Source organism: Schistocerca nitens, chromosome 7 (genome assembly GCF_023898315.1).
Source record: "Schistocerca nitens isolate TAMUIC-IGC-003100 chromosome 7, iqSchNite1.1, whole genome shotgun sequence".
Classification (NCBI taxonomy): Eukaryota; Metazoa; Arthropoda; class Insecta; order Orthoptera; family Acrididae; genus Schistocerca; species Schistocerca nitens.
Window position 1 is genome coordinate 151,862,889 of NC_064620.1, and position 25,939 is coordinate 151,888,827.

The 25,939-nt window shown below is 35.7% G+C and overlaps 1 protein-coding gene across 1 annotated transcript in view; it reads left to right on the plus strand.

Annotated features, from left to right (window-relative positions):
- LOC126195511 (sushi, von Willebrand factor type A, EGF and pentraxin domain-containing protein 1-like) overlaps positions 1-21,763 on the plus strand; it is a 436,314-nt gene extending 414,551 nt beyond the window's left edge. The window contains exon 24 of the mRNA XM_049934138.1: positions 16,360-21,763. Coding sequence (XP_049790095.1) covers positions 16,360-16,556 — 197 coding nt within the window. The 3' untranslated portion in view covers positions 16,557-21,763. The remainder of the gene's footprint in view (positions 1-16,359) is intronic.
- The last annotated feature ends 4,176 nt before the right edge of the window (positions 21,764-25,939 follow it).

The window sequence follows — 25,939 nt, forward strand, 5'->3', positions numbered from 1 at the left end:
GATTGTGGTAGTCAGTGAGGAACTGTGTAGTAAGATAATTGTGATAGTCAGTGAGGAATTGTGTAAGAAGATAATTATAAGGACAACACCATAAACACAGGTAGGCTTAAACAAGAAAATTACAGCACTAAAGAGAAAAGGGCATTATTGCTGTAAATAAAAACCACAAGCAGTCTCCCCTAACAGTACAGTCATTCTTTTTGATCTGACAAATTTTTGTATCATTATTTAAAATCTGATGGTAAACAGATGCAATGATACCTCTATAATATGAATATGATGGTGATGAAATATGTTTGCACTGTAATTTTTTCTTCTTTTGGAGGTGAATCTAATAATCTTTATGGTTCAATGCACAACATATTCTGTTTTGTGTTCATATAGAGGCTGTGTGATGACATGAAGTTAAAACATAGTAGGCATCTAGTTCAGCCACTTTGTGGACAAAGATAAGAAGTAGGGTGACAGAATTATTGCACTGATTATGGTGGTGTACTCTGTTCTCTTTTTCATGACAAGAAACAACTACTTGGTTTTACACCACAAACATCAACAAAAATAATGTTGCATATTTACTATACACAGTGATTCAGAAAAATGTTTACAAACTGACATGGCACATCAGGCATACAGCAAGGATCAGTAATCACATAGGAACCAGGGGTTGCAAAGGCAATCTGGGTCTACTGAATGGCACTGCAGTTATTTAGTCACATGTTACAGGTGGATGCCCACTAGTGGAGATGCTCATAAAATTTTGTCCAGATACATCAAGACACATCTGACACTGAAGCTGCATTGAACAGATACCTAGTGTATCTCAAAGACATCCTGCTGCTGCAACAATCCTGCCCACTAGGTCCTCAGGTGATGTAACAAGTGTTTTGTACACAAAGCCCTTCAGATACTCCCACAGGAGAAAAAAGATTGGGTGACCATGATGGCCATGCAGCTGGCCCACCACAACCAATCCAGCAGCCAAGAGTTTAGAAGCTTTGTTATGTGTGATGTGATTACAGGTAACAACAAATACTAGACCATCTCCTGACCAGTATTCTAGAGGAAACAGTTTGAGATATAACTTCCAGTAATCATAATTATCACTTTTCACAAGAGTGTGTGCTGTTTTGAAACTTCCCAGCAGATAAAAACTGCACACTGAGTTGAGACTTGACCCTTGGACTTTTCACAGGCAATCCTCTACCCTATTGAGCTGCTACACCTGTGAGTAACTGGATATCAGCTCACACATCGGAACCCAGGAGCGAATGTGTGAAGCCACTCTGCAAAAGGGCAGCCTGCAGAAGAGAACATGATAGCAAGTGATAGTGATAGTTTTGAGGACTAGAGATGTAACTCTAACAACAAAGATTCTCTGTAGTAAGGGCTATGATATTTCCATTTGTGATGCATGGATGTGAGACCTGGACCATAAGAAAGGCTAAACATCATAGAATAGACTCCTTTGAAGTGTGATGTCAGAGAAAGCTCCTTAGGGTTCCATGGACTGCAAAGAGAATGAATAGGTTAATATCATAGCAAATACAAACAAGACTGCTTCTTGGCAAGTGTGATACTGAAACAAAAACTGACCTACTTTGGGCACATCATGAGAAGACATGGTTCACTGGTAGAAGCCTTAATGCTACAGAAGACAAAAGGCACAGGAAAGAGAGGACAGCAAAGGATGAGATGATTTAATGGCATCACAGAAGTAATGGATTCCGACCTGGGAAAGTCTTTGGGAAATAGTGAAGTCACACAGAGTCAGAATCCACAAAACAACTAGAGAGAGAGAGAGAGAGAGAACGAACAAATAGGTCATCATATGAATGATAGCATATCACTGTTATTTTGATTTTGTTATTCATTATTGGCAACGGTCTTGCTGCAGTTCCTGTGAGATCACCGAAGTTAAGCGCTGTCAGGCATGGCCGGCACTTGGATGGGTGACCATCCAGCTGCCATGCGCTGTTGCCATTTTTCGAGGTGCACTCTACCTCGTGATGCCAATTGAGGAGCTACTCGGCCGAATAGTAGCGGCTCTGGTCAAAGGAAACCATCATAACGACCGGGAGAGCGGTGTGCTGACCACACGCCCCTCCTATCCGCATCCTCAACTGAGGATGACACGGCGGTCGGATGGTCCTGATGGGCCACTTATGGCCTGAAGACAGAGTGCATTCATTATTGCATAACCTTCTAGGGGAATTCAATAAATGTCATCTGACTACTAGTATTCCAAAATAAAATAATTATGACCATGTGGATCACGAAGTAAAGGGTGCTGACATCATGTCATGCATTGCTAAATGATTTGAAAATAATACCCATTTGTTCCTTGTACTTTTGTGAGGTATAGATTTTCTTGCAGAAAAAGCAACAGACCCTCGAAACATATCATTTTCATCACAGTTACAACGTTCTTTACAGTAAAAATTTTAAACTTGCAACATATTTTTTAAAATTCTATAGCCAAACACCACATACACTGCACATCACACACCATAGACCACACACCACACCACAAATTTTTGTTTTTACAGCACACCAGAAACCACAAACCACACCTCATAATAGACCACATTATACAGAATGCTTCATTCATTCTCATGAGTGGAGAGCAGTACAAATTACAAAAACATTCTAATAACACAGGGCATAAGGTATCAAGTAAAGGTGGGAAGGACATTGTTAAAAAACCCAAAGTTGTTTTATTGCTAAGTATTAATCAGAGGCCTAACAGAGTAGGACTCCTTGTAATGCGGTATGTTCTTCACACTACTTTGGAGAGCCTTTTCAGTTGTGTTATTGATATCAGTTTTAGTTGTGTGGTTCAAATGGCTCTGAGCACTATGGGACTCAACTGCTGAGGTCATTAGTCCCCTAGAACTTAGAACTAGTTAAACCTAACTAACCTAAGGACATCACAAACATCCATGCCCGAGGCAGGATTCGAACCTGCGACCGTAACGGTCTTGCGGTTCCAGACTGCAGCGCCTTTAACCGCACAGCCACTTCGGCCGGCTTAGTTGTGTGACTGAGATTGTGGTCTATGCTATTTACCACAACCAATATAATTATTGTACAATAATTTTTTACCTGAGGTAGCTTGTAGATTCAATACAAGGGAAGGTTGCGAATCTGTTACCACTTGGTGAAATTTTTGGGTTCCTGCAAGCTATACTGATTCGTTGTCCCCTTCAATTATATCTCAAAATACTTGTTTTTATTAGTTCTTTGCTTTACACATTAGAGAAAAAAACTATCAAATTGAATCTCAAGCAACAAAAATAAACTTGGAAAATCCAGGCTGGAAAAACGACAATATTATGAAAAGGATGGGTTTCTACTAATCAGTTGTAGACTGGCACAACAAAAAGACTTCTCTGGTCTCAGCAGCCAGAAACACTGGCCGTGTGTGAGAGTTGCATTTGTCTGAATGTGTGCGCCTGTATGTTGTCTAGTTCAGAAGAAGACCTTTTGGCCATAAACGTACTTGTTTAACAGTCTTTTAGTTGTGTCTGTGTGCGACTCAACAACTCCACTATATGGTGAGTAGCAATCTGTCCTTTTCATAATAGTGTCAAAAATAAACTTGACTAGAACAGAATAGAAGTTTATAGTCTCATAACATACAATTTCAAATCATTAACTTATTTTCAGGAGACTCATCAAAACACAAAAATTGGTTTACAATTTTTCCTGTAATATCTTTAATGTAATATACTGTACTGGATATGTAATTAATATGTAACTAATATTTTTTTCTTAATAAATAACAAACTTTTAAAAATTAACACTTCTAAGTACTTACTCTCGCCTGTTCAAATTTTCAGGTTGTCCTTCATGAGTTCTTCTACTTAACAATAACATTTCTGCGCTAGTTTCTCATGTAAGGTTTTTTCAGTGTTTCTAAATTTATACTGAGCAGTTCTCTTCCATTCACTTTGTTATAAATTTCCATACCCATATACTGTGGAGTTTGAGCATGAAGTTTTAAACTGTGTCTAGGCAGCATAAAATTATTTTGATTTCTGGTGTTGTAATCATGCTATAGTTACGTCTACATGGATACTCTGCAAATCACACTGGGGCATCGAAACACATTCACAACAATTCTCTGTTATTCCAATCTTGAACAGCATATGGAAAAAATTAACACCTTTCTTACCGTGCAGGCTCTGATTTCCCTTATTTTATTATAAGATTGTTGCTCCCTATGTAGGGTGGCATCAACAAAATATTTTCACATCTGGAGGAGAAAATTGGTGATTGAAATTTCATGAGACAATTCCACTGCAACGAAAAACGTCCTTGTTTTAATGATACCTACCCCAAATCCTGTATTATGTTGGTGACACTCTCTCCCCTATTTCACAAAATATAAAATGTGCTGCCCTTCTTTGAACTTACTTGGTGTAATCCATTAATCCTATCTGGTAAGGATCCCACACGACAGAGCAGTACTCCAACAGAGGATGGACAAGCGTAGTGTAGGCAGTCTCTTTAGCAGACCTGTTAAATTTTTTAAATGTCCTGCCAATAAGATGCAGTCTTTGGTTGGCCTTCCCCACATCATTTTATATGAGCTTTTTTCCAATGTAAGGTGTTTGTAATTGTAATTCCTAAGTATTGTGTTGAATTTATGGTCTTTAGGGTTGACTGATTTATTATGTAACCGAGTTTGATGCATTCCTTTTAGCACTCATGTGATTGACCTCACACTTTTCATTATTTTGGGTAAACTGCCAATTTTTCTAAATCATATTGTAATTTGTTTTGATCTTCTGATGACTTTACTAGACAGTAAATGACAGCATCATCTGAAAACAACCAAAGACAACTGCTCAGATTGTGTCCTAAAACATTTATAGAGATAAGAAACAGCAGAGAGCCTGTAACACTATGTTGGGGAATGCCAGAAATCACTTCTGTTTTACTTAATGACTTTCCATCAATTACTATGAACAGTGACCTCTCTGACAGGAATTCATGAATCCAGTCACGTAACTGAGATGATATTCCATAAGCACCCAATTTCACTACAAGCCACATGTGTGGTTCAGTGTCAAAAGCCTTCTGGAAATCTAGAAATACAGAATCAGTTTGAAATCCCTTGTCAATACCACTCAACACTTCAGTGTATAAAGAGCAAGTTGTGTTTCACAAGAATTGTTATTGTTGTTGTGGTCTTCAGTCCTGAGACTGGTTTGATGCAGCTCTCCATGCTACTCTATCCTGTGCAAGTTCTTCATCTCCCAGTACCTACTGAAGCCTACATCCTTCTGAATCTGCTTCGTGTATTCATCTCTTGGTCTCCCTCTACGATTTTTACCCTCCACGTGGCCCTCCAATACTAAATTGGTGATCCCTCGATGCCTCAGAACATGTCCTACCAACCGATCCCTTCTTCTAGTCAAGTTGTGCCACAAGCTCCTCTTCTCCCCAATTCTGTTCAATACCTCCACATTAGTTATGTGATCTACCCATCTAATTACAAGAATTATGTTTTCTAAATCCATATTGACTATGTGTCAATAGACCATTCTTTTCGAGGTAATTCATAATGTTCGAACACAGTATATCTTCCAAAACGCTGCTGCATATCAATGTTAATGATATGGGCTTGTAATTTAGTGGATTACTCCTACTTTCGAGTCTTCGGGTATGGATCTTTCATTGAGCGAGCAGTTGTATATGATAGTTAAGTATGGAGCTGCTGCATCAGCATACTCTGAAAGGAACCTAATTGGTATACTGTCTGGACTGGAAGACTTGCCTTTATTAAGGGATTTAAGTTGCGTCACTACTCCAAGGGTATCTACTTCTAAGTTACTGACATTGGCAGCTGTTCTTGGTTCCGATTCTGGAATATTTACTTCATCTTCTTTGGTGAAGAAATTTTGGAAGGCTGTGTTTAGTAACTCTACTTTGGCAGCACTGTCATTGATAGTAGTTCCATTGCTATCATGCAGGGAAGGCACGTATTGTGTCTTACTGCTAACATACTATACATATGACCAGAATCTCTTTGGATTTGCTGCCAGGTTTTGAGACAGTGCAGAAAATGATTTGCCGCAAATAAATCAGGGTTGCTATGCACATAGTTAATCAGCTCATAGATACATAGTGAGGGAATACTTAATATACTCAGATTTTTTAGGAGTGGGCGACATGATTTTTTTAGCCCTGCATTGTGCATATTTCTCATGATGGTTTTCCGAAGTTTTAATATTCAACAAATGTGGTTTGAGTTACCCCAAAATAGAATTCTGTACCCTATTACTGATACAAAGTAGCTGAGATATACTATTTTTCTTATGTTTATACTGGCAGTATTGTACAATATCCTCATTGTAAGTAAAAGGCTATTTAATTTTTTCACAAGGTACTGTACATGTGAGCCCTGTGATATATTTTTACCTGATTTCATTCCTAGAAATTTCACCTGCAAATCCTGGTTTTTGTGACTGATTTGATCAGCATTTAATTTTGCTTGTTTTGTTTCAAACTGCATTAACCGAGTCTTTTCCATGTTTAATTTTGAGCTGTTTAACGCAAACTAGGTATGGTATCTAATTTTTCTAAAGTATTTAATACAATTTGAGGAATGTGGTCACTACTACGCCGGCCGCGGTGGTCTCGTGGTTCTAGGCACGCAGTCCGGAACCGTGCGACTGCTACGGTCGCAGGTTCGAATCCTGCCTCGGGCATGGATGTGTGTGATGTCCTTAGGTTAGTTAGGTTTAAGTAGTTCTAAGTTCTAGGGGACTGATGACCACAGCTGTTAAGCCCCATAGTGCTCAGAGCCATTTGAACCATTTTTGGTCACTACTTGTACTTTCAATGATTACAGATGTGTCATACTTCTTGTGAAGTAGTTTTCAATTCTGAAGTATAAGACACTCTCTCTGATGATGTAACCAGTGTTTGTCTTCGGTTGGTTAGATAGGACATAAACCATTCATATACTTTGCCCCTAATTCCATATTTTTCCAGTTTACAGAGTAGCAAGGAGTGTTTCACACTATCAAAGGCCTTTGATAGGTCACAAAAAATTCCTCCTGCATCAGTGAGCTGTCTAAAGAGGAGCTGATTTTATCTACAAAATGGTTTATAGCAGATACTATGGTTTCGCCTTTTTTAAATACATACTGATTTTTTGAGATTATTGTAAATTTTCATATGAAGTCTTGAATTTCTATTGTGATAACCTTTTCAAATATTTTTGATAGTGATGGAAGAAGAGAGAGTGGGCAACAGTTTCCCATATGTTATTTTGTGATTTTTTTGAATAGTGGTTTAACTAATGCGTACTTCTGTGGGTCTGGAAAACCATTTCTTGAAAGGACTAGTTAACTATTGTAGATAGTGGCTGTGCAGTTACTTTAGAGACTGCTTTAACACTTTTGTTGGTATCTCATCCCACCCTGCTGAATTTTTACTGTAGTATATCTTTTACAGTAGTTTTGCAGAATGTACTGAAAAGTTCACCTTCAAATTGCTCAGTGTTAAAGAAATTTACCTTATCCAGGTAATTTTCTAATCACTGTTTGATTTGTTTGCACTTATAAAGAATTCATTAAATAATTCTGAAACTTGAGCAGGATTTACATTAGTTTTGCCCTCTGTCTTGATTTCAGAAATAATGTGGCCTCCAGCTATGGTACCTGTTTCAGCTTTGATCACTGTCCACACTGCCTTCAATTTGTTTTCAGTGTCCAAAATAAATCTATTATTTGACAGTTCTTTTGATGTTTTTACAACTTTTTTAAAAGTATTTTTGCAATTTTATACATAGGTACCAAAATCAGGACTTTTATTATGTTTTACTTCCCTATGCAGCTGTCTTTTTCTTGCACTAGAGATTTTTATTCCTTCACTAATCCACTTTACTTTATTTCCTACTGTTTTATGACGTACAATAAGGGGGTAAGCTCCATTAAAAATGTGTAGGAAGTTTTCCAGGAAAGTAGCAAAATTTTCAGAACATGAAATACTATGATCTATAACCCACTCTACATTATTTAATCCATGATGGAATAAGTTCATATTTTATGTGCTGAACTGGCCTTTTGTGTATGTGATTTTGCAGCAAGGTTCTATTGTTTTTGGTAACTCCAAAAACAGAACACATTGATCAGAAAGTCCTAAATCTAAAAAGAAAAAAAAACACTTATTTGTCTCACTACAAGTATAATTGGTCAAACTATTATCTATACATCTTGCTGACATTTCGTTTACTCAAGTAAAACCAGTGAAATTAGCACTGGAACCCAATGTTTGTATCATGTCAGTGAATTTTGTTGAGTTGTTGATTTCACTGGCTAAATCTGTGTTGAAATCAGCAGTTACTAAGACTCGTTTCTTGGTTTTTTTTCGAAATTTTTGCAATAGGCTCTGGAATTCCAACAAAAATTGTTTTGTTTCCTGCACCTGGAATTCTATACACAGATAAAATTACAATACTTTGTCCTAACACTACGCAGCAGCTGTCATATATACATCCTTCATTAAAGGAATCGAAATTGAATCTTGCTTTATATTCAGTTATCTTTCCACAAGTATGCATGATCCTCCTCAAGTTAAATTACTCCTACAAAAGATGCTGGCAATATTAAAATTAGCAGGGTAATTTAAGATTTTGGTACTGTCCTTTGTAAGCCAGTGCTTATTCAATCATAAAAGCTTGATATTTGGCATTTCTGACAACATGATTTGCAAATTGTTAAGTTTTGTTTCTCTGCCATTTGTATAGTTTGAATTTAATCCACTTATGTTCAAGTGCATTCAGAACATATTGTTACCTTTTTGAGTATTCTTAATGGCATCTGTTTTGACATGTCATTTGTGTATTTTTGTTTCAAGTTTGTTATTAACTTTTACACCCCTATCTATGCATACCGGTTTCTGTGATTAAGCATGATCTTACAAATATCACTGTACATGTTGCTGAATGTAGCCAAACCTTGCCTGTTTAGCTACAGACCATCTTGTCCTAAACATTTATCAGTAATAAATTTATTCAAATCCATGAAAACTGCACCAAGTCTGTTTACACTGCTCTCTGATGTGATTGCTTATTCTGTCTATGTACTTATCATTTTATCAAGCAGACAGTGTTAGCAAGCAGGAATAAATTTATTCAAATCCATGAAAACTGCACCAAGTCTGTTTACACTGCTCTCTTATGTGATTGTTTATTCTGTCTATGTACTTATCATTTTATCAAGAAGACAGTGTTAGCAAGCAGGATCTTGTTAGCAGCTGAAAGTCACCTTTATTTCATCCAGTAATTTATGAAAGTATCTTTAGGTGTGCCCCTTGGCGTATCTTATACTAGTGCACTCTAGTGAGACATTTACAAACTTAGCTTGCCGTTACTATAGTGCATAATATTGCCGATGGCAGAAAAAATCAAACAATGGAAAATAAAGGATGGATGGAATGTGGTTTCAGTTGCCTGATACTGCAGTCGTGTGCGTGTGTGTGAGTGTGTGTGTGTTTGTGTGTATCTGTTGTCTATTGTTGATGAAGGCCTTATTTGTGACAGTCTTTTTGTTGTGCCTATCTGCGACTCAGCATCTACACTATATGACAATGCCAGAAAAAGATCTTTAGCACTAACAAAACAATAAAGATCAATTAATGACACATCACAGGATAACAGAGATAGGAATTCGAAAGCGGAAGTTAAGCCACTCTGTGATTCTCCATCAGTGTAAGCAATGGAAGTTAGAAATCGTGTGATGGTTGGCTTTTTTTTTTTTTTTTTTTTTTTTTTTTATTCTTCTGGAAGCTCACAAAGAACTGTATCATTTAGAAGCCACACCCCCAAATCTCTGCTACATGGAGTTAACCAGTATTTAGAGGCACAATCTAAAGTCTACTAACCATTTGTAAAACACCATCCAGAGTCAACAGTTCTAAAAATGTTGACTGGCATTGTTTAAATTCAGTTGGAAAATATCTGAAATGCTTCTTGCTAATTTCAGTTCTGTAGTAAATTTCTGAGAACTTATATATACCGTATTTACTCAAATCTAAGCCGCACTCGAATCTAAGCCACACCTGAATAATGAGACTGGAAATCAAGGAAAAAAAAATTCCCAAATCTAAGCCGCATCTGAAATTTGAGACTGAAATTCAAGGGGAGAGATACAGCTACAGTAGTTTGATTCGAGTCGTAAGCTTCGCAGTTAAGCTTTACCAGGTAGCCATTGCTATGCGTCAGGCGCTCCGTCCGTATTTATACGGGTCCCCTTCCTTTTTCACGTGCTTTGTCTGGTTTGAATCAATTGCTTATTTTTCTTTGATCTGATAAGTGCTGTTCTCTTTGTTATAGGTATTTACGTCACTCTAAGCTGAAAATGCATTACTGTAGTGTGTCATGCATTGTTTGTCGTATTCTGATAATGAGTGTTTACGCCCCGTCGCCGCTTGCGGCGTGGCTTGCTTTTGTGCACGCTACCGCCGTTTACAATTAAAAAAAAGAGAGAGAGAGAGAGGAATCGTCTCATTAGCGTAACAATGGCAAGAGGCTGCTATTTGTTGTTACATACACTGCTGCTTTCTTTGATAATGATCAACAAGAATGAAATAATAGACTGTGTATGATAGATGATGTTCCGAACGAGAGTTTAGCGAAAATTTTTCTCCGTTTGAAAATCTTTGTAGACGCCTCTTTAGTACATTACATTCTGTTCAGAAATTAGAGTCATCTTAGATTTAAAAATCTAGTCAATTGCCGTGCTTCATTTCTGACTGTATCACTATTAGGCATAAGAATAATACGAATATAAACATGACATGATATGTATATTCTTCCACGTTTGCTGTTGTCTCACTTTAGTTTCGTAGTTTATTAGGCAAACAGGATTTAAATGAGATAGCATCAAACATGAAAGAATACATGGCAAAATGTTTATATTCGTATTATTCTTATGGTGAAGAGAATACTGCATGTGGTTCACAATTCATAAAAGTTCCCATTAGCAACCATCTCTTCTCACAGGTAGGAAGAAATTCAGAATGTAGAGTTGGCCATATTGACAAACATCCCAAACAGTCTTGCCAGTCGGATTTTCGTAGTACAACGAAATGCTGCTACATTCGAAGATAAACAATACGGAATTTGTATTTACTTCGTTGGATAATGTATGAAAATGCAGTGGTCGAAACTCGGGGCGGAGAAAAAAGCTCGTCGTCCACCTTTTTTTTAAATTTATTTACTGACGCAGTGGTTTTGGCGTCAGTATCTTTGTGCCTGCAAAGCACGCCTTTGTAGCGCTACATACATTCGACGGCAGAAGTTAGTTGTGGCGGCACCTACCAACATTTTTCAGAACTTCCGCTTACTTTGCACTCGATTCTAGGCCGCATTCGGTTTTTTGGATGACAAAAACCGGAAAAAAGTGCGGCTTCGATTCGAGTAAATACGGTACCAGAAAGTGCTGTTTATAGTAATAATTTGTGTGAGAATGAATACAGGCTGCTGTTTAAATTAAAGGTAACAGGCTACAGTGTAATAAATATCTTTTCGGGTGCATTTGCCTCAGAGCCTTTACCTATGTGTTAAATCTGTTCTTTACTGAGAGAAGCTGAATCATAGTTGACTTTGCTGATTCCAGCACTTTGATTAGAACATCTAGTTCAGTTTCCTGGTAATTATCACCAAAATATCAAAGACTTCTGTATCAGTTCCTATGTTTTCCCTGTGATAATACTAAGGAATAAGACCTGTTTGGGCTTCTTATCAATTTTATTCCCAGCTTTGATTTATACCTTATGCCATGTATTGTCAGTACAGTTTTGAACTTCCTTCTGCACACCACTCATAATGGAATAAGGAAATTGTGAAGTTCTGTGCTACAGTTGTAAACAAATTTTGGCATAGCAAAAAAATTAGTCATACTTTGTGTGTACCGCTCTCCCAGTGGAGACATTGATATATTCTTCTCAAAACTGAATCAAAGCTTAGACAAGGTTTCTGGGCCAAAAGCAAATGTAATTATCTGTGGTGACTTAAACATTAATATGATGAAGCCTGATAAGGCTAGCAACATGTATGTGAATATTCTAAGCTGTTATGGAATATCCTCCCTTGTTAATTGTCCAACTAGAATAACGAAAGAATCCTCCTCATCTATAGATCATGTAGCTACAGATATTGATAGTAAAAAATGTCATATTGTTGTCCAAAACCTGGGCCCAGCAGACCACCTCTGCCAGATCTTAAAAACTAACATTCATGTAGAAACTCCTCCTAAACTTTGTACATACAAAAGAATGTTTTCCAAATCAGCCCTGCATCAGTTTAAATCCCAGCTAGAATATGAAGATTGGAGGGAAGTCTATGCAGAAACCAACGCAAATCAGAAATTTATCAAGTTCATGTCAATTTTTAAACTCAGATTTGAAGAGATGTTTCCCAAAACTCTTTATCAAATTAAAACTACAAAGAGAAATCAGTGGGTGACTACAGGTATCAAAAAATCCTCAGAAACTCTTAGATATCTCAACTCCATCAAAAATAATCAATCTAACCCAGAAGTTCTGCAATCCTACAAAAAGTACAGGAAAATTTACAGGAAGGTGTTGCTAGCCGCAAAAAAACTTTCAAACAACAAAATATTACTTGAAGCTGAAAACAAGAGCAAAGCAGCCTGGAACATCGTCAAACAGGAAACATCTAACTCTGCTAAAAAGGACCTCAATTCACATATTAAAAACAAAGATGTACCAGTAGGTAACCCTAAAAAATTAGCTGATTTTGTAAACTCATATTTCAGTAGTATTGCAAAAAAATTACAGCAGAAATTTCCAGATACGTATGATTTACCTACTCAGAACCAGCCAACAAACTCAATGGTGCTCTTGACAACTACAGAAAGGGAAGTGGCACTAGTAGTACACCAACTAAAAAATAAAACTTCAGTAGGACTTGGAAATCCCAGTCTGCATAATTAAAGATTGTATAGACTCCATAAAGGGCCCATTAACAGACATAATTAATGAATCTTTCGAATCTGGATACTTTCCGGAGTACCTAAAACAAGCAAAAGTTATACCTATCCTTAAAAACGGAGATGTGGAAAATGTAGAGAACTACAGGCCGATCTCTATACTGTCTATCATTTCTAAAATAATAGAAATACTAGTCAAAAAGAGACTGCTAAATTACCTGAATAAATATAATCTTCTTTCCAATGACCAATTTGGTTTTAGGCCCGGAAAAGGCACACAATATGCTATAGCACAGTTCACTAAAGTAATTTTAGAAGCACTGGACAAAGGTGAAAATGTAAGTGGTATCTTTTTAGACTTGTCCAAGGCCTTTGATACAGTTGACCACAAAATCTTACTTCATAAATTAGGGCAAATAGGAATAAGAGGTGTGACAAAGAAGTGGTTCAAATCATACTTGGAAAACAGAGTTCAACGAGTTGAGATATCACAAGTTTCAAACAATTCCCTTATAAAACACCTGTCTGACCCAGAAAATGTGAATATAGGCGTCCCACAGGGAAGTGTATTAGGCCCAATATTGTTTCTTATATACATTAACGACTTCCCACAAAGTATCAGACATGGCGAAAAAATACTTTTTGCTGATGACAGCAACATAGTAATAACAGGTGAAAATCCAACACAACTGTCAGAAAGAGCAAACGAGGCTCTCAATGATTTCCACAACTGGTCATTAAAAAATAAAGTAACCCTAAATGTAAAGAAAACTATATTAACTTCCAATGCCACTAGAATAAAAGTTAATGATAATGAATTAGAATGTGTAACAAGTACCAAATTCTTAGGGATGAATGTAGACAGCCAACTGAAATGGACAATCCATGTCAACATTTTGGCAAAGAAATTATCCACAGCATGCTATGCTCTTAGAATCCTTGCACCGGTATGCAATAATACCTGTCTTAAAATAACATATTACGGATATCTACACTCAGTACTCAGCTATGGGATCATGCTTTGGGGAACAAGTGCCAGTAACATACAAACTGTGTTCAAAGTACAAAAAAGAGCCATAAGGATAATAACAAATAGCAACAACAGGGCCCACTGTCTAGAATTATTTAGAAAGCTAGGAATTCTAACTGTTTCTTGTGAGTATATCTTTCAGAACATAATGTTCATTAAGAAAAATCTCAACATGTACAACACAAACAGCCTAATACATGACCATGAAACAAGAGCTTGTCACCACCTCCATCTAGATAGAAAGAACAAGGCAAAGATGCAAAAAAGTATATTTTACAATGGGATAAAACTGTACAACAAATTACCACAAGAAACTAAAGAAATAAATGAGCCCCTCACTTTCAGACAAAAGCTTAAAATCTTTTTAGTTAGTAAAAGTTGTTATACTATAAAAGAATATTTAACATAGATGTAGATTATTAGAAACATATGACATTATCACCAAAATATTATGTAATTATAAATATGCGTATGACTAGTTATAAAAACTACACAAAATATGAGAAACCTGTTTAATTGTAATTGTAAATGTGTGCTCATGTGTTGTAATCTGATGACATCCATACAATATTTATTGTTCCACGGATGAATAAATAAATAAATAAATAAATAAAAAAGAGACTTGCAAAGTACAGATAAGAGATACATTCAAAGAAAAAAGAAGAAAATGATGCACCATGAAGGAATTATCATAATTCAATGGAAATTGGTAGACGTGATGTACATGTACGGACAATCAAATGATTACAATTTCAGAAAAATTGAATGATGTATTCAAGAGAAAGAGATTCACAAATCAAGCAAGTCAGTAATAAGTTGATCCCCCTCTGGCCCTTATGCAAACAGCTATTTGGCTTGAAATTGATTGTTAGAGTTACTGGATATCATCCTGAGGGATATTGTGTCAAATTCTGTCCAATTGGCCCATTAGATCATCAAAATGCTGAGCTGATTAGAGGGCCCTGCCCATAATGCTCCAAACATTCTTGATGGGGGACAGGTCCAGTGACCTTGCTGGCTAAGATAGGGTTTTCAAACATGAAGACAGACAGTTGAAACTCTCACCATGTGGGTGGGCATTATCTTGCTGAAATGTAAGCCCAGTATGGCTTACCATCAAGGACAACTAAATGTAGCATAGAATATTGTCGACATATTGATGTGGTGTAAGGGTGATGTGAATGACAACCAAAGGGGTCCTTTTATGTAAAGAAATGGCACCCAAGACCATCACTACTGGTTGTGCGGCCATATGGCAGGCAGATTGGTATCCCACCACTGTCCAGGGAATCTCCAGACATGTCTTCACTGGTCATCGGGACTAAATTCTAAGCACAACTCGTTACTGAAGATAATTCTACCCCAGTCAGTGAGATTCTAGGCCGAAGTGTGTCTGGAGATGCCCCAGACAGTGATGAGAAACCAACCTGACTGTTACCCACCTTACAGCTCAACAACCAGGAGTGACGGTTACTTCTTTTCATAGCAGGAACCCTCTGGTTGTCATCAGTGGCACCTTTACAGTACAGAAGTATATCGATGATTTTCTAAGCCATGCTTTGTTGCCCTTCATGGTGAGCTACCCTACTGCTTGTCTTCATGCCTGCCAAACCCTGTCTTGGCTAGCAAGGTCACTGGATCTGTCCCCTGTTGAAAATGTTTGGAGCATTCTGTGCAGGACCCTCTAACCAGCTCAGCATTTTGATGATCTAACATGCCAATTGGACAAAATCTGAGGTGGTGTCCCTCAGGAGGAGATCCAGCAACTCCAGTCAATCAATTCTGAACCAGGTAACTGCCTGAATAAGGGCCAGAGGTGGACATTACTCACTTGCTCAGTGTGTGACGCCCTTTCTCTTGAATAAATTATCCAATTTTTCTAAAACGGTAATAATTTGTTTGTCTTTATAGTACATCACATCTACTGATTTTTTTATTATTTTTTTATTTATTTTGAGTGTCTATAACTTGTCTGTTTGTTCAAGTCTTAATCAGTTTTATTTGTTTGTTTTTACATTTAGAAAATATTGCCCAGCTTTTACCATTTTAATTTTAGGATCCTTTCCTTAAAATGCAGATACCTCACATCAGTGGCAGTTTGCTATCATCAATGATACTTGGTTACTGGAATTAACTAATTTGTAATAAAGGCAGAATCATTTCTTGTGTTACTGTGGTAGTGAATTCTCCAATGTTTTAAATCCAAAGAGACAAATGCAGAGTAAATATACACTTCCTTCACAGTTTAAACTTGTCACATTGTGTTCATAGCCCAAGTCATACTAAAATCTAATGATGAGTTATATAAGTTTTCCCCTTCTGTTTGAAAAAATTCTTCAGTTTCCTTGTATTATGTTGCAGGTGTCCAAGCCTGTTCTTACCCAGGGACAACAATTAGTGGAAGAATGTCAGCTGTTAAGTTCTACTACAAAATTGGAGAGACAATTACATTCACCTGTGATGCAGATTTAGAGCTCCGTGGAGCACCTATGCTACGATGTCTACGAAATGGGAAGTGGTCCAATGCTATACCAACATGTGTTTCGAAGACCAGTTAATTTACTGTGAATGTACATGATACGAATATGAAATACTATAAGTTTTGATAATGATGTAGAAGAACAAAAATTCTTTCTGTTGTTGACATTTTTGATCAGCAATGGTCAACACAGTGGGACATCTATAAATTATGAATATATTTTCATGGTGATCAATAAAGAAGAAATTTGTTTAGAATTTATGCATTGTTGGAAAATGTTGAACATTGTAAAGAGAAGGAGAAAACAAAAGTAGTAATTAAGTAGACAGGAGGCCTTAAATTGTGTTCTTTCATACCCTTATCTGCTTAGCTTATAGAAGTAAAACATTTTTTTACACATGCAAGTAATGTTATTACTTTAAAAAGTATATGTAATGTTTATAGAAGACTAATGAACCAGTTATTTCAAGTGTGAGATAGCTTGAATGTTATTTTTGTAAAATTATTATTCAAAATGGAATGAATATGGCTGGCTTCTAAACTGACATTCTCTTTGACCAATACTAGCAAAAATTGGAATTTTGACACACACACACATGTACACACACACACACACAGTTGGAATTAAAAACACAGAACATATTGACAGAATTATTTTCCACTTTTCTTACCTCACGTTAGTAGAGAGTATTCTCTTAAAGGAAACTAAACTATATAATGTGAACATTCTACTCTCAAATATTTGACATATTCCTCCTGTATATCTTCTATCTTCCACTTAAGTGGATCATTTCTACAGAACTTAATGTAGCTTTCAAGCTACTGGCTGGAATCTTTTTCTTGTATTCTTACACTACTGTGACATAATCTTGAAACCCATCTGCAGTTAAAAAATATATGGGAGTGCAAACACATATTTGTGAAGTTATTTGTTTGCTAGTTTTGCATCCGTTTAGAAGACCAGACATATATATAAAAATAATGTAGATCATAAGACAGCCAAAAATGAATTTGTATTTTTGTTTTTGGAAATGTTTTTATTGTGTAGTCCAATGAAATGTATTCTAATTTATATGCTAAGTTTTATAAGAGCTTTGTAAAATTCTTTGGATATTTGAGTACTATTGGCCTACAAAATAATGCTAATTTATAGTGAAAGTGTTTAAAATTTTATGAAGAGAGTTATGCATAAAATGTGAAGTGCCAAAACAGTTATGTGCCAGAAATTTTATGTCCTACTAGTGTTTATGATATTCATTACAATAAATGGATTATTTGACAATAATTAGTTATACTTCTCGTATCTAAGATAGCAGGATAGGGAAAACTCAATGAATTATGTATGCAAAAGTGAATGTTATGTGAAAAAAATGAAACACAGGTTGAATGTTTGCACTACATTCATCACATAACTGATTTTGTATTTTTTGTTACTTTTTCTATTGCTCAGCTGTTCATTGTAATTCACCTTAATACTTGCATACAATCTCATAAAATGGATATCATTCACGAATTGAAATAACATAGCTCTTCATCAACACTGAAATGCATACATAATCTAGTGCTGTGCTAGGAACTTTTGTTAAACAACCAAGACAAGAAACAAAGTATGACAGTATGTAGTGACTCAAATTCACCAAAATAGAAATCTCAGTAGCTGCTAAGAGCAGTAATCTTGCTGCCTTGATTTAACTAACAAAGGCACCAAGACAAAAGCAACTTCCACTGATATCACTGTCTAAATTTTTCTTAATTATTTCTAAGAGTGTATTTCTTGCATGCATATGTTTCTTCTGCCTCCTACTATGGAGTTAGGAGGCACAGTGGTAAGGCATTGGACTCATTTAAAGGACACAGTTTCAAATCCCTGTCCATTGATCCAGATTTAGATTTTTCATATTTTCTCTAAATTTCTTATGGCAAATACTGGGATAATTATGACAGGACATACCTTACTTTCTTCCCCACCAAACACCAAACTGAGCTTAAGCTTCATCTCTAATGACCATGTTGTTAACAGGATGTTAAATCCTAATTTTGCTTCCTTGTCCCTCATAATCAGGGGCTCTATTTACAGTACAAAAACACAGCAGGCATGAACTGAAACAGTCTTAATTTGCAAATAAATAACATAATACATAATTCAATGTAATTAAAGACACATGTAGCTATTTTTGGTCCAGAGTGGAAAGCAATACAAAGCATAAAGTATTCTATAACTTGCAAAAACAGAAGCCTGCTTCTGCTAGAGATAAATAGAGGAAGTGTGATGTTGAGATGCTAAAGATAATGTTAATGACAACAGAAATTTAGTGTTATGCACCTTCATCCACATTGTACACATCACGATTTCTTTTACTGTGTCTCAAAAAATAGAATAATGAACCTGTGCTTGTAACACTGTAATTCTTCAGAATCTCTTCTTTAACACTAATCAATTCATGAAGAAAGTCTTGGTTATAATTGTTTTTACCACTTTGTCTTCGTAATGGTGGGACTAAAATTAATAACTACATTTCGTAACTTAATCTCTTTTTCAGGAAATAGTGAGATTAAACAGCATATTTCTTTTTTAAGTAGTTGCTTCATAATAACTGGACATCTCAGTTGTGTCATAATTTTTTGGAAATGGGACCAGAATTTCTCACAACAACATTATTTTATAAAATGTTCTCAGTCTTCTTGCCATGTAAAATTACAGTAATTTTAATGTTGTTTTGCATGTAGTGTACACTGCATATTTGCACATACACTACAACAATACTTCTGTTAACAGTCCAGGAATCTTCCAGAGCAGTTATTGTAACCATTATTTTCATTTCATAAAGACATCACAATAATATAATACCTATCATAGCATTATTTATACAACTTTGCAAAAACTGTGCTTCTTTGACAGTATATGCAAGTTTTGTTTCATTATCAAGAGTTGCTTTTCTCTTGTGTGTACTATAATGTCTAAAGCACCCATGTGGAGGAGATATTTCACAACCGGAACAGTCCAAAATTGTGTTTTCTTTATCACCTGGTACCAATTTCTCTGAGAATGGTTACATATCACATCAAAACAAATTAATCCATAAACTGAAAAAAAAAAACATTTATATCCTCAAGGTGTTGATTCTCATTGCGAATACTCGCAAGTGTTGTGTCTTACAAAGGCTCTCAGCAACTCACATTTGCTGTAAGACACACGTTTCTTGTGCAGTATTCCAAAAGATATTTGTGAAATTTTGTATGCTCATCAAATAAATAACTGCATGTGAAACACAGAGAGATGAATTATGTGCTGTGGACATGCAGTCTTTTGTGTCTTGCATGTTTTTTGTGAGGATGACATTTCCTTGTAACAAAGTAGACTATTATCTTTGAGGACTCAAAAATTATTATGAAATGCTTAAAATGTGACAAGAGAAGCAATTTTGAAATGAAATTTATAAGAAAAGACAACTAAACAAAATTTCGCGTTGTATTCATTTGATAAAATATGTAGAAATGGGAAAAAATTGTATTTGAGGAGGCACAATTCAAATTTGATAGGAAATAGATTATTTACAGGAGAGTCTGATATTAAAATAGTTCATAAAAATATTACAGACATGTCTTTTACTATTTTGCTTATATATAATAATCATAATGGATTTTAAGCTCTGTCCCTGTGCTTGGAGACAAGAATAATTAATTGAATCTGAGCTTTTGCAGTACATAATATTGGTTTTTACCAAAACTTTGTGCTGTAGAAATGTGGTTGAGGTTGTTAATTTTATGTGATGCTAAAGTCAATGAATGCATTTTAAAACTGTAGTGCATGTTCTTACAGGAAGTATTTATTTTTGGAAATTTCTGATGACCACTCACATCAAAGTCGAATTGGTCAATTCATAAATATACAAATCTTATCCCTGTATTCCATCATTTTCATACTTTAATATGAATAATGAAAATTAACCATCATTCAGTTCTAGTAATTGTGATTCACTCTTTGCTCTGGTATCACCTTGAATGTAAATGGTCGTGTTTAAATAACATGGTGGACGATTATCCCTAGAATCACATATGCAATTTAATATGTTATTGATTAGATTCAAATGTGCTAAATTCTAGATATTATGTTAGTTATGTAACATATCAGCAATTAATCCTTTAATGATATTAAGATTTGAAGTGTGATGATTATCTGAAATGAAAACACCAATTACACTTTACAATAGTGATAGTTTGAGATTGTATGTTACTAATGGTATTCGGGTGATGATACATATTTCCGTACTTTCTGAAGATTCATACCTCTTTCTTCAAACTACATTTTTTCTGATAGATCGAATTAGCAGTGGAATATGTTTTAAAAATAATGAATAAGGCATATTCATTGTGATGGTATGGAAACAAACTGATAGAATGTGAATTCTCGTAAGGAAAACAGCTGTGATCCTATGTGAATAGAAAATAAATACAGAAAATTGTATGCCAACCTTATTTATGTCCTCACACAAATAGAAGAACCAAAAACCCATTTTGCATTTATTTATATTTGGCAACATGAAGAATAACATCTGAAAATATTATGTGAGATTCAAACAAAAAGAGTGTTTAGTGTAATTAGTTGTAAGCATAAGTTTTTGCTTTCACTTATGTATCAACTCTGCAACTGAGAACTGTTGAAGCCAGTATTGTCAGATTCCATTTTATTGTTTAAGTTTTAAACAAATGAGAAGTCACTTAAACATGAAACGCACAAATTGTCAACGAACATGCTGTTCTCTTCATTGACTGTCCAATGAGTATTCAAGAATAATTCAATGTGCCAATTATTCCAGTATTATTCAGTCTTGTCTTATTTTGTATTAATCAATCCCTAATACATGGTACCTTGTATATCTGAACATATCCAAGTATGTATTTTAAACTCTTTGAATGACATGTAAATAATTTGAAGATATATTCCTGTGAAGATGGAACAGTGCCAATGTTATCTCATAAACCATTTACTGTATATATGTATATTTACTCCAATGTACAAAGCATGCATGGCAGCAAGTACTTTTGATAAATTTGTGTGATAATTAGTGAGGAAATATTGGTAAATGTGGAATAAGCTAAGCTAATGCAAGAATTAGTTTTCTATAGTACTTTTATTTACTTGATTAGTAAAGTAAAACACATGACATTAATTTGTGTATTCTGTATGACTGAACATATGTTTAAGACAAGGAAGTGAATTGTTACTACAGTTATAAAATGAGTATCAATTGCCTATTATTTCATGTCTTCCAAAATAAAAGATTGTTTCCAACAAAATCTGCTTGAGTATAAATGTAACTGCTTTGAGAAATTCATGGGATGATTTCCATAATTTCTGTTGGGGAAGCAGCATTAAAATCCCTACTAAGGACCTTGTAGCATACTGCTTCTTTCAACCAGCGTTAATCAGCAAGTGAAGGACTGCTCTGTAACAGACTGGAGCTGTATTCAGAAGGTTTGTGAATATGATTCATCCTGTTGATGATGGGTTATGTATCTGCAGACTGCTCTGAATCTTCTTGTTTCACACCTCCTTTAAGCCAGAAACAATGATTCGTTGCCTGATACCTAAGTTTTGTGTTATTAAGCAGAAGTAAGTTCCAGTGACTGACAAACTGATGTAGAACCAAAAATTTTTCGGGATACAAACTTTTTGTGTTAATAAATAACATGCACTGAGATTACATTTTAGTAGGCCTACATAAGTCATGCCAAGAAAGATAGCTTCAGAAATGTGAAGCGAGGAAAGGAAACAAATGCAAATTAACACATTCTTGGACAATAGCTTGTAACATTGTGATAAATTTCACTTTTTCCAGCTTCCTCAAAAATATTTGAAAAGGTTGTGTTCAAGTGTCTCCTCAAGCATCTGACTGCGAATAATATATTGTCCAAATCACTGTTTGGATTTCGTAAGGGTTCTGATATAGAGAAAGCTATTTACACTTACAGTGAGAATGTGCTTAACTCGTTAGATAATAAATTAGAGGCTACTGGCATTTTCTGTGAACTATCAAAAGCCTTTTCTGTGTGAACTGCAGCATTCTCTTAAGTAAATTAGAATATTAAGGTGACACTGGCAAAGCTGCAAAATGGTTTGAGTCTGATCTATCTAACAGGAAACAAAGGGTGTCATTGCGAAATACCTGTTAGTCTTCATTTGACTGGGAATTAATTACATGTAGTGTTCCCTTAGGTTCCACCTTGGGTCAATTTCTTTTTCTTGTGTACATTAATGAGCTCTCATCTGTTACATTGCCAGGTGCTAAGTTTGTTTTGTTTGCAGATGATACAAACATTACAATAAGCAGCAAGTCAAGTGCAGATTTACAAATAGCTGCTAATCAAATTTTCCCTGGCATTAATAAGTGGTTTAAAGCTAATTCGCTGTCATTAAACTTTGAGAAGACCCACTATATGCCATTCAGAACCTGTAAGAGATTTCCCCCCGGAACATATGAAGACATGCAGATCAAAGAGGTTGACTGTGTTAAATTTCTGGGGTTACAACCGGATAATGAATTCAGGTGAGAAGGGTGTACCACAGAACTGCTTAAGTGCCAAACAAGTCTGTAGTTGCAGTGAGAATTTTGTCAGATGTAGGAATGTAAATATAAAAAACTTGCATACTTTGATTACTTTCATTCTATTGTGTCATAGGGGATCATATTCTGGGGCAACTCATCAAACTGAGACAAAGTTTTTAGTGTGCAAATACATGTGATAAGAATCATTTGTGGTGTAAATTCAAGAACATGGAGAAACCTGTTCAAGGAACTTTGAATTCTAACCAGTGCTTCTCAGTATATGTATTCCTTAATCAGATTTGTTGCAAGTAATACATCTCTGTTTCGAACCAATAGCTCAATACATAGTATCAATACTAGGAATAAGAACAATCTACTTAAAGACCTTAAATCACTTACCTTGGTCCAAGGAGCAGTCCAATATTCAGGAACACTCATTTTCAATAAATTGCCAGCAACCATTAAAAATTTGGTTTAAACAGAGTTTGGAAGACTTTATGATAGGCAAGTCCTTCTATCTATAGATGAATATCTTAACAGAGATGGTTAAGCCAGCTTGTGTAAAAATGTCTGTTAGATTTCAATTTTGACAGCACTTGTCATAACAGTCAAGATTAGGTATTTTGTGTATGATAAATTTATTAACAGTGCATAACAATGTTTCATTCTGACAGAGTGTTAATGCTCTAAATATTAGCTGTTCCAGTTTACCGCATTGTATTTGCCTATTTTGACAATCTCCTGTCGAACAATCAGAATAGCAAGTATTATATTCAAATGTTTAATGTTATACTTTCTGACATGTTCCACACCCATGGGAATCATCTCACTTATTGGGGTCTATGGAATGAAAGCTGAATCTAATATAAATACAAATAATTATGACATGTTATTATGTGTGTAGTTTAGTGAATCTGCATCATGATTTCATCATCATTCACACAAAAGTCCATATGTGCTGTTAAATAAAAAGACTTGCACTAGATGGCCAAACAACAGCAGGTCATTTCTTCTGGCCTATAAAGCCATACAATCATTTCATTTCATTATGATAGACACAAGCTGGTATTTAAAAAGGGTCCTATCATTTTATTCCAGGCTCCTATATCATAAAAAATCTCAATTGTAATAATAATATTCAGTTTTTGTCTCAGATGATGCAAATATTTTATGATCCCAAAAAATTATGTGCGTAGAGACTGCATTGTGGCTAGAAACATTTTATTTCTTTTTGAATACTTACAGGTTGACAATTATTGAACTATTTGAAATAAAATCATCATAACTTCTGAACAGTTTGTGTTAGAGCATTCAAACTGCATGTTTGGCCATGCGACATGTTGGGAATTAGTATGTACATGCACGGTTTGGATAAACAATGACGCCCACTTGCATTTGCGTGGGCTTGTCAATGAGCAAAATTGATGCATTTGGGGGACTGAGAATCTGCATTTCATGATTGAGAAGACTCTTCACCATCAATGGGTGACTGTGCAGTGTGCAATGTCCAGACACGGAAAGATCAGTGTGATGGCACAGTGACTACCAAATGGTATGTGAAGGTTTCGGAAGATGATTTCATCCCCATTATCCAAAGTGACCATGATTTTGAGAAGACATGGTTCATACAAGACGGAGCTCAATGCCATCGAAGCAGGAGAGTGTCCGATGTCCTGGAGGAGCATTTTGGGGACTGCATTCTGGCTCTGGGGTACTGAGAGGCCACTGGCATAAGCCTCGATTGGCCACCACATTATCTGGATCTGAACACATGCAACTCCCTTTTGTGAGGATATATTAAAGACAAGGTGTACAGAAATAGCCCCTAAATGATTACTGAGCTGAAAACAACCATTCAGGAGGTCATCAACAACATCGATGTTCTGACACTTCAACTGGTCATGCATAATTTCGGTATTCGTCTGCGCCTCATCATTGCCAATGATGGCAGATACATCAAACATGTCACAACCTAAGTCCAAATATCTGTAGTGATATTTATGTGTTGAAGAATGTAAGTGGATGATGTAGTTTGTAATTAATTTACGTTTATTTTTCAACATAGTTCAATAATTGTGGCCCAGCATAAAGTAATAATATCATGTTTCATGCTGTGTTGTTGAAGACTTTCACTGCATGCAGAGCATATAACTCCACCCTGTTTCTATTAAGGAGCTATAGAGTCACAGTGCAATTACATGTGTCTTTTGTCATGGCTGTGAATGCAAATAATTATTTGATAATGATTTATATTGTTTTTATATGTGCCTTTATTTCTTATTGAAAAGAGCTGAATTTCAGAACTGATTCATTCATGAGGAACCTTCTGCCATTCTTCAGGAAGAGCGATCTCCTGCTCTGGATCTGCTGTAGAATTTGATGACGTAACTTAAATATCTTCCAAACAAACCCCAGATATATCGGAATCAGATTTATTTGGGGGTGGGGGGATGCAGGAAGGTTCATATTGGGCAACTCTCTTTGTTCAGTGTTTTGTCCAGCAACAGATCTCTGTAGTGAATAGTCACATTTTGCTACACCCTGCAGAAGAATGAAAGGTTGGCCAATCTCATCCTTGTACATATGAGCTGGCAGAAAATCATATTGGATGATGCAGAGGTTGTTAAAATTGTCTGTGAAGATTACTGTCCATCATTATACAAGGCGTTCACAAGCAAATGTGATATTGTTTCATATTACATGCTCTCTTTAGATTGGAAAGTACAGGATGTCTGGCTTGAAGTTAAATTACAATTAGTCCAAAAATAAACGACAATTTTTTATGGTGTGCCACCATCCACAGTGTTTCTCCATCCTACTTTTTAGGGAACTATGGTTTATCATTAATTGAACAGAGATCATTGGTATCAACTTGCAGTAGGATTTTGAAACATATTCAGACATCATGAAATAC